Here is a 10,256-nt window from a genome sequence, read left to right on the forward strand (position 1 = left end):
TTTCTACATCGATAGCCTGGATTTTATTCTAGAGCACACCATGTGAGTGGGTGTGAAAAAAAGCCATTGCAGCTATTGTGGACGGTTGTGAAAAACAGGACATCAGCCTCACTGAGGGGGCACAGTGTTTGCTGCTGGTGGGCTGCCGGTGTCTATGGTTACTCTGAACGGTTCATCTTAGTGACTATTGTGGCTTTGCTTTTGGCATGAAGCTGAGTGCAGGTGCCCTGAAGACAAAGACTGAAAGAGTAATTGCACAATGGAGCTGCTACATTTATGTGCATGAACAAGAGTGTATTCTTTTTGTTTTTGTCAATGTATTTGCATATTTAGCTGGAGGGCTTTGCAGTGCTAATTGGGGTGAATAAGACTTAATTTGCCAACAGTTAATGAAATCATGCTGCACTTATCAGGATGTCTGCTTGCTCTAGAAGTTACCTTCATCCTTGTTGGATTAATATGTAGCCTACTAAGTGCTACTAATGTACAGGCATACTATATATGTCATCCAGGGATACATATTTATTGCAGAAGCAGTGCCAGAAATGTTTGCTAAAACATTTATTAGATGCAGTGCTCTGAAAACAAGACACCCTTACACACTTGTATAACCTTGACACAGCAGATGGTTGAGTTCTGCTTAGTTAAAGCGGTAAAGTATTTAGAGGTGTTGATACAGAAGATTTATAAAAAGAGAAGTGCAAATCAGTCAACAGTAATAAGATGAAATTTGATTTATAGGTAATTATTTTTCTTCTTTAAAGACAAATAGATACGAGTGATAGTTCTATACTTATTTAGGCTGTCTATGCTTAAGCAACCTGAGTGATTAAGTTGAAGCGGAAGAGAGGTCCCACTTGGTCTGTTTCTAAATTGAGCACAAAGCACAGGTTCAAGATAAACAAGGATGTTGATTTCCTCAGTTATTCAAATTTAATGTATGCAATATATAGTCATAAAGTATCATATTACAAATACTGTGTATACTATTAGTACACTATAAAAATGAATATATACACTGTATTCATATCTGTCAAAGCAGAAAGTGATCAGTGTGTGCTTTTCTATTTCATACACATGTCATACTTCCTTTAAACTACTTTAAGGCTCACACAGGGTTCATGCTGTTGTCCAATAACATGATTATTCTAGTTTGATGAAGAAGTACTCTAACTGAGTAAAAAGCATTACTATTTGTAGTTTAATGAAACTTAAGTATGTTAGACTTTGTTTAAAGATCCTGTAAGGAAGTTATGGTTTGTGTCAATTTTGGCACCCCCTTTTGGACTAAGTGGTGCCTCTTTGCTTAGCTTGTCCTATATGCGTAGGCAGTGATTTCAAACAAAAAATCATGTCCTGCTTTTTTTAACAGTCAAATATCACTAACGTTAAGTGGTTTCCTTGGGAGAGGGAAAACAAAAGACTCACTGTAAACTGTTTTATCCGACTCCTACCGCGTGGCACTTTTACAGGTCATAAAAAAAAAATCCATTTAGAAATAGTCAGTCTTGTTCCTCATGGTTTCACCTTGTCCTGTTAATGGGAATGTGTCCATTCATCAACACTTCCTGGGCCCAGCTGGGGGTTTTAAGAACCAGCGACCACCCTTGTGTTGTTGTAGTGACTTTTTAGTCATAACGAGAGCCTGCGTCAAGTTGACATTCTCTTAATTGGAGGCTAAAGAGCGTCTCAGTGGGGCCACTCAAAGCTCCTGGAGGAGTCAGGTTATCACTCTCATCATAATCTGCCCTCCTTTAGTCCTTTCAGAGCTTCAGCTGCATCACCTGCAGCTGAGCGCCTGTTCGTTTGACTAACAGCAATTAGGCTCATAAGAAGGTCTCACTCATTAGTATGTATTTATTTATTTAACTACCCAACGCGGTTTACTGGACTGCTCTGTCAAGCAGCAGGAGAAGGACCAGTGTGCCTTTGGTGTAGCTTTATGCTAATTTATGATTTGGCGATATCTAGGGGTCCCTGAATGGGATTTATTTTTAGTTTTTTTTTTATGGTGAACACAATTGTGCATCAGATACTTAGTGAAAACATAATAAGTATGTACAGGATCTCATTCTGTGATGAGGACATGGCATGTGTGTACTCTCTTCTGCAATTGCACTGCTAAGATACAAAATAAGATTTTGCTTTCATGTTATATTAAGTGTAATTTCTAGTAATGGATCAATGATACCAATGAAAGAAGTGAGTATTTAGAGGTAGCGGCAGAGGACATGTTGCATTCTTTTGGACCTCTGCTTAAGTGACAAACTATCTCAGGGGCTGGTAAAGTCAGTATTACAGCTAATGCTGATGCTAAAGACCCCAAATTGGCCACAGTCAGTCCTGATATTCTGAGCATAGACCCAATTTAATGCGTACCAAAACTACACAAATTACAACTCTTTCCATAAATAACAAGACAATGTATCAAATGCATTAATATTGACAACAGGGTATACCAAAAAATAAACAAATAAATACAAGTTAAATATCTGACAACAAGGCAAAGTTAAAGAAATGATGGTCTAAATGTTCTAAAGGTTGGTCTATTATTTTTCTTTATTGATTTTCAGCAATTCGATTCTGATCTTTTTTCATGTCCTCTTGATCTGGTCTCTCTCAGGTCCCCATCCCTAACACCAGTACAGCCTGTATGCGTGGTGTGTTGGAGTTCCTGTACTGCAGTGTGCTCACACCCTGTCCCGGTCTGGATGCCATGGAACTAATCATTCTGGCCAACCGTCTCTGTTTGCCTCGCCTCGTGGCTCTCACAGGTACAGACCCTCTATATCTCAACAGAATGATTGTGAAGAGAGCTTCATGACTTTTCTGTCTTGTCCATGATTAAGTGGCAGAATATGCTTTGTTTAATCACACTGACATTCACGGATGACAGGGTAAATTGTTGTCGTCACTCTTGAGTTGTGTTGTCAGACAGATTGAGAATTGATGGCTGGGGGATTAAAAATGCAGGTCTGTAAATATCTACATCACTTTGTGTGCTTTTTGCATCAACAGAACAACACGCTGTGGATGAGCTGCTCCAGTTGTCGGTTAAAGGAGGTGACATTGATGGACAGGTGTTGGCTTACCTCGAAGTTGCACAGGTCTGTTCAGTATAACATTTTATTCTTAATTGATTTCCTTTTGGAATGATTATAAGAATTTGATGTTGAATAATAAGGATGAGTCCTATCTAAATCTGTTCAGGTTGATCCCTCTACTGTTCTTCTAAAGCTGTAATAATGTCTCATACCCCTGTTTGTTTTGTTTTGCAGTTCCACAATGCCAAGCAGCTATCAGCTTGGTGTCTCCATCACATCTGCACTAATTACAACAGCATCTGCCGCAAGTTTCCTAAAGACATGAAGGCCATGTCTTCAGGTAAATACACCTTGTCTCTCTTAGACCTGATAATCTGCCATCCCAAACCCCTGTGTTGTAAAACTCTAACAAATATTTCCTTCTATAAACTCCTGCAGACAACCAGAGACACTTTGAGAAGCAGCGTTGGCCTCCTGTGTGGTTCCTTAAGGAGGAAGACCGCTACCTGCGCTCTCAGAAAGAGCGCGAGCGCGAGGAGGAGATCTTGCGCAAGCAACACACCAAACGGGGCTGGTGTTTCTGGAGACACCCGTCCTCTTCTCCACATGTCTCCTAAAGGGGTTCTTCCACTGACTTCTTCGTCCTGACCCGGGTTGTCCCATCCAGGATAACTAACCCCCTATAACGCTTCTAGAGGAGGAGTTCGGCTTTGAACCGTCAATCAGAGGACAAATGACTCTCAGTGCGACTTCGCCTGAATGTTAGCATGTTTGGGGGAATGTATGTGCCTCTTTATAACTGTGGGTGACTTCATGAGTGCATTTCTTGTGTGATACGTGTAGACTTAATCGAAGGGTATGTGCGTCGGTGTGTGAGCGTATGTTTGCAGTTTTGATGATTGGGTGATGCTTCCCAGTTGAGTGCTTCCCAGACGCCCTAATCTGTAAGGGCATGCGACGTTGCAGTGCAGCCCCCCTCATCCCCTCTACTAGAGCTCCGTCCCTCCACCAGCACTCACAGCGTCCCAGCCTTTGAGTAACTGGACTGGGAGCAAGGGCTCTCTATCTCTCTCAGTCTCCATCCTTCACATTGACCTTAATGACTATGACACATTGAACACCGCTGCTCCTCTTGGGGAGCTTACCTCTGCCTTCACTTGTTTGCAGACTGTTAGCTTGCACACGCAGACCTGTGCAAAAGATCCCCCCCGCTCCAAAACCAGCACCGGAATCCCAGGAATAGACACTTAAAATTAATTTATTAATAGTTTGATTTAATTTGAACTTTTTTATGCTTTTAGCGCTTTTTTGAAAAGGGCGCTTGTTAATCCGAGGAAGTGATGAGGACTTTGATTTCTGCTGCATCCGCAACGATGGGACTGTTATTCTAGAGCCCATTTTGAGCGTAAGAGCAACCTTAAAACCATTAGTTAGTGAGGATGCTCCATCAGGAGGCCTAATAATAGCTATTAGCCTCCTATCTAATACTGATGTGGTCCTTGCTGTTCGTCATGCACCCTTGCACCGCCCACCCTCTCCTTGTGCACACCACAGGTGCAAACAGAGCAAGACAAATAGTCTCCCTGACGAGTCGGATTCACCAAACTGCACTTCAGAGACATTCAAAGTGACCACTCTGTGATGGGGGCAATGAGGGCTAGCCTTACTTTGATACCTCTGCCACGGAGGAATGATGGGTACAGTATTAACTAATGCGCTTGTAATGTCCATGACCACTAGGCTACGCTGAAGCACCTCAGCCAGCCTGCCTTTACACCCCTACATCACTAGGGGCAGCACTGCTCAGGGGCCCCAGCACTAACCGTCACACTAACTAAGAGTTTTTATGTATGAGATGTCCTCACTCTTGTTTCAGTTATTAAGAACATCAGAATAACTTCAATTCTTGCAAAGTGTAAAGCACAAGCGCAGTTTTTTTCAGTGCATTTAAAAACTCAACCTACTGATTTTTTATCTATCTTTGAATACCAAAGCTGTGATTTTTTTCTGATCTCTATCTTTCTCACTTTCTTCATCTCTGGTTCCCTGCTTCCTCTGGAGTGAAGAGGAGAGAGAAAGTCTGTTGTGGGAGAAGGAAGCAGTATGACGTGGTGATTGAATCCCTCCTTGTGGTGGTGTTTTGGTGTATAGTGTCAGGAGAAAAGTGTCTCTGCTGGACATTGCCTTCCATTTCTCTCGCTGGAATTGAAAAATGGTGCTTAAGACACAGCAAGACAGTGTCCACATGAACACACAACAAACACATGAGATTTTATGTCCACAGTTGAATTGTCTGTCCAGTTGTTTAGTGTTTACCTGCAGTGATGTGCAGAAATGTATTAATGGTAAAGCAATTTGATACATGAGTATTTTTTAAAGCTTAATTTTTCTTCTCCATTTGCTAACAGTCTGTAAGAGGTCATTATAGGTCACTGATTATCCAGAATGTGTAGACTTCTCTATTACATACAGCGGTTACATCCTTGTTATGTCTTTTTGCTGCTTTTGAGTTCAGTGTGATCAGTTTCACTTCCTTGGAGAATATTATTACATTAGATTGAATTTGAAGTCGTGTGCGTTGTCTCAAATGACAAACAGCTTGATATATACCGGCATATGAGAGTAAATCTGATTTTCTTGTTAAGGGTGCTAATTTCTTTGGGCTTGGGAGCTGAATGTGAAAACAAGACTTTGTGGTGATGAGTTTCTATTAGCACGTCATTCTATTTGTGGGTTTGCGCCCCTCAGCTTTTGCCCAGGCAAACTGTAGGAGACAAAGAGAGGAGACGAAGAGATGGTGTGAGACATGTGGTGCGCTCTACCGTTGTCCACGGGTGGTGTGCAAAAATCATTGTCAGCCACTGAAAATAGAAGTCAGATTGTATCTCATGAGACCCAAGTGAGAATTGAGCGGAGCGAGAGTGAAAAAGTCTCAGTCAGCGTTACATGGAACCTACACAGTGGAGTAAACCCACCAAAATTTAAACGGTTTGAGAACTAAATGAAGAGGAGAAAGGTGGGGGACAAATGCTGATGGACTTCCATGGCCTCTTTTCAGTCCCCCAAAGACAGGTTAGCTATAAGATTTGTCTTGTTAATAGTCTGTATGACCTGATAAGCCTCTTCTTTCAGTCAATGTGCCTTATAGTTGGACCAATCTAAAAGTAGTTTGTGATTTAACAAAATCTTCAATGTTCAAACGTGCAGACAGGTTCTGCAGTGGTTGAAATGATGGATGAAGTTGATAACGGCCATGATATTCTTAAAAATGTAAAAAAAAGAAAAAAGAATGGTGGAGCTGCACTCTCAACTATTTCTCGTCTTGAGGGGATTTTTGAGCCTCCTTGAGACAACATATTCTGGCCTGCTGTTTGTTTTAATGCAGACCGATGGTCTTGAATTAATCTCCTCATAGAGTGTAATATAGTAGATGGTCTAATCACACAATTGATTTGAATAAGCATCTTTTCTAGATTGTGAATTATTTGGATGTAGGACTCTTATCATGGTCTCCACTGACCATATGATTTAGAGATAAAACAGGTTGATTCCTGTGTTGTAATTTTAAAAACCACTGACTATGATTAAGCAAAGCTTTTTAAGGAGCACTGGCTGGCCTGTGTGCTGGGAGGGTGCAACCGCTTTTGGAACGTGGTTCATTTGCATGGTGGCCTAACTTTTGTCATCATAATGACACTTGGTGTTGGAATGCACTTTCTTCTTCTTTTTTGTTAATGACTTTACCTTCCTGTGCTTGGCATGACTTGTTCCTTGTATGTGAGATTGTTTTTAAACATGATTGTAGCACGATGTTTTCACTTAAGTCTTGCAGATTTTCCCACCACATGCTCAGTGAGATGCTGAATAACACAGTGTCCAGATTTGATTATCAAGGTCTATAATTGGCGCTGAACCCCACAGTAGCTCTTTTCTTGCTATGTGGCTTTATGCACAACTGCGTTAGCTCAGCACAGCATACGGTAGCATCACTAAATATACCACTTTGAATGATATGCTGCCACATTCTGCAGACATTTGTTGCTGCTGTGCAGTGCCACAGTTGTCCCTTTTATGCTGATACTGTAGTTAATACAATCAAACAAGCTTAGGCTTGTGATTTTTAAGATTTCGGGTGGAGGGTATGAAAATAAGAAGCATAAAAAGCTAAAATTTGAACTTTTATCAAGTCTGATAATGCACATATTTTGAGAATGTCCTCAATGACATAAAGCGAAGTGCAATATTTGAGTTTAATCTACATGAAAAGACAGATGAATTGGGTAAAGCATGATGCATGTTTCTTGGGACACACATAGGCTTCTTTTTATATGAGAGGGTTTCTTAACCTTGGGGTTAACTTGGGTCACTTGATATGCATTTAAGTTCATGGGAAAGCTCTAAATCTTAAATCTTAAATGAATCAAGTAATGTAGATTTAAATATGTGTAAAAACAGCTATATTTGAATATCTGGATCAAAACAGCTTGAGTACTGGCTAATTATTGGGTCCAAATTCAGAAATTGGAAAATGCTAATGGAGCCACAGGTCAGAAACAAACAAGGTTTAGAAACCCAAGAACACAGGACAAAAAAAACAACGAACATTACTAGCTTTATTCAGCCCATAATATTTGCTCTTCACTGACCCCTGCAGACTAAATATGTAGAATAGGGTTGTGGTATTCACTTGAATTGTATTCCGCTATCTAAGCACATACTTTTCTTTGTCACACTATCCTCGTTTATTCCTGTGAAGCTTTTCCTCCTTCCTTCTTAGCAGGCCTGACCCTACTTTTTTTAACGTGAGAGAGCACCTTGTTTTTAATCCTTGGTGTCCCCTCTCCTGTGCCTTTAGTCAAATCACACTCTTTTGGCTCTGACGGCACTGCACCTGCAGCCTTCTGGGCTCAAAAAAAGTTGATAAAGCCAAGAAATACACACACATGTGAGCACAGAAATTAATGTAGGCAGCTTTTCTTTCATGTTAGCATAGTTACTGGCTGTAGGGGTGATTTTTATTACTTCCAATGATAACCCAAACTATAAGAAAGTTTAGCTTGAAATGTCAGCTATGCTAAAGCTACGCAACAAAAAGTATGAAATGACCAAGAAACCCAGCAAACCAGCAGTTTAAATGATGTTTTTGCACTCTTTCAGTGCCTGCACTTTCTATTATGTAGCCTAATACAACTTTTTGATAGGTAGGACAAGTCTTTATATACTTAGCAGTGTTCTTCAGAATTAAAATAACTCATTACTTTCAACTTCTTTATGAACTATCTGTGAAATTAAGTAGTATGCCCTTTTTGCTTCCACTATTTAGCTGCAAATTACTCTTATGCAATGCTGCATAACGTCAGTGTATTCAATGTATGGGAACAGAATCTGTGAATTAAAGGCAGATATTAGCTGCAACAACTATTTATATGATGCTTTAATGATCATAGTTGTTTTCCAAAGTACAGTACAGTGTTGTAAATTTGATATGAGTCCCAGCTCATAATAACCTCTCACTTTATTACCGCGCACCACACTGTATCTATAAATGAAGCTGGTGTATACAGAGGATTGTATGCAGAGAGAGGTCCGTGACAGGGGGAGTATCTATGTATACAGACATGGTGTTATTAACCCCTGGTCTATACTGACATTTTTAAAGTGGATGGTATAAACTGTATAGTATTGTTATGCACTTTTTTTTCCATTGACTCATCTGAAGGTTGTTAACATTATTACTGCTCATGTTACCATGTGTACTACAATAAAAGGCAAAAGAAAAGAGCACACCACACTCACAAACTATTAAGGGCTTTTAAGACAAATACACAACAATCAGAATGTTTTGCTGCTGTTGCAAAAAAAAAAAAGTTTTGAGACTAAAATTTGTAATATTTTTGAACCACTGTGATTTGTACAAAACTTAAAAAGTAGAAAAAATGTGTTTTTTTCTTTTTTGCCATTTCAGTATTTTGATGTTTGACATGGATTTTATTAAAACTGTTAATCTTTTGAACCTGTCTCTCAAGTTTGTTTTTGTGATTCTGTCCATGTAGTTCAAAAACGTTATATATCTTTGCACATGTTCGTCATTCTACTTAAGATACCAAACTAGAATTAGTATTAGTTCAGATAAGCACACAATAATTACTTTTACATAACAACAAAGACATACACTGGTTAGCAGAGAAAAGTTATACACAGAAAAATGTCATTAATACAAGAAACAGATAATTTGAAAATAATGTAATGATAATTTTAGTTGATTTAAATGCTTTGAAGACTCAGATCTATATTACATTAATTATTATTTGTCATCTTTATCATCCTGTTGAAAGCAAGAGTCTCAATGAGGTGCACCTTATAATTCTCACAGCATCAGATAGTCTGATTGTGCTGTGATGCATCAGGATGGCGGATCAATACTTATCATAAAAGAGGTATACTTAACACTGCATTCACTTTACTGCCTTTATAATGCAGAGATAAAATCTAAAAGCTTAATATCATGAAGGGGGAAAATGGTTTTTTTTTTTCAAACATATAAATTACAAGTTAATTTTCTTCATATAAAAATAATAAACTTGATTTATATAGCACTTCTCTTAAAAAAGTTACAAAGTGCTTCACTACAAAAATGCAGAAAAAATGACATTAGAAAGTAGATTAAAACAATAAGGTAGGACAGATGGATTTCACAGGACATCAGAAGACAGAAAAACAGCCATTGACTTGAGTGCACAGATGAAAAACTACAGTCTAATCAGTAGAAAATGTGACATTTATCAAGTTGATATGTTCAAGAGTCCAAGAATGAAAACAATAAAAGTACTCTAGCCATGCCTTTTGTCTTTCTTAACCCTTTGTTTACAACAAGCAAAACTCACACATGCACCAACTTTGATCCATTGCTGCCACCTAGTGGATAGAACAGAAGCGCAGCCTTACTTTGCAAAACACATGAAAACAACATATTTTATACAAATAGTTAGTGTGAACACTTTTTAAGAGAAATTAATTCAAACTATTGTATGTCGTGTGTTTAAGTTTTGCTGTGAGGATTTTTGCAACTATACAAACCTATGCAGCCCCTCTGTGTCTAACATACATGAACAGACATTCAATGTCTCTTTTTGGTTTTAGTGGATCAAAATACAAACACATGCACCAAACAGAACATTAGAGATATTACAATTCTTTGTCTAGCTGCATAGA

General features: G+C 39.0%; 1 protein-coding gene across 5 annotated transcripts in view; it reads left to right on the plus strand.

Annotated features, from left to right (window-relative positions):
• The window catches only part of rhobtb4 (Rho related BTB domain containing 4), a 44,156-nt gene extending 35,099 nt beyond the window's left edge, over positions 1-9,057 (plus strand). For 4 of the 5 annotated variants that reach the window (XM_034692734.1, XM_034692736.1, XM_034692735.1 and 1 more), the window contains 4 exons: positions 2,624-2,774; positions 3,019-3,107; positions 3,279-3,384; positions 3,483-8,948. In XM_034692734.1, the coding sequence (XP_034548625.1) occupies positions 2,624-2,774; positions 3,019-3,107; positions 3,279-3,384; positions 3,483-3,661 (525 nt within the window). In that variant the 3' untranslated portion in view covers positions 3,662-8,948. Of the gene's footprint in view, positions 1-2,623; positions 2,775-3,018; positions 3,108-3,278; positions 3,385-3,482 lie in introns of all 5 variants that reach the window. The other variant, XM_034692733.1, reaches the window with a different exon arrangement.
• Positions 9,058-10,256: the final 1,199 nt, after the last annotated feature.

The sequence above is a fragment of the Notolabrus celidotus genome, chromosome 9, assembly GCF_009762535.1.
Source record: "Notolabrus celidotus isolate fNotCel1 chromosome 9, fNotCel1.pri, whole genome shotgun sequence".
In the NCBI taxonomy this organism is placed as follows: Eukaryota; Metazoa; Chordata; class Actinopteri; order Labriformes; family Labridae; genus Notolabrus; species Notolabrus celidotus.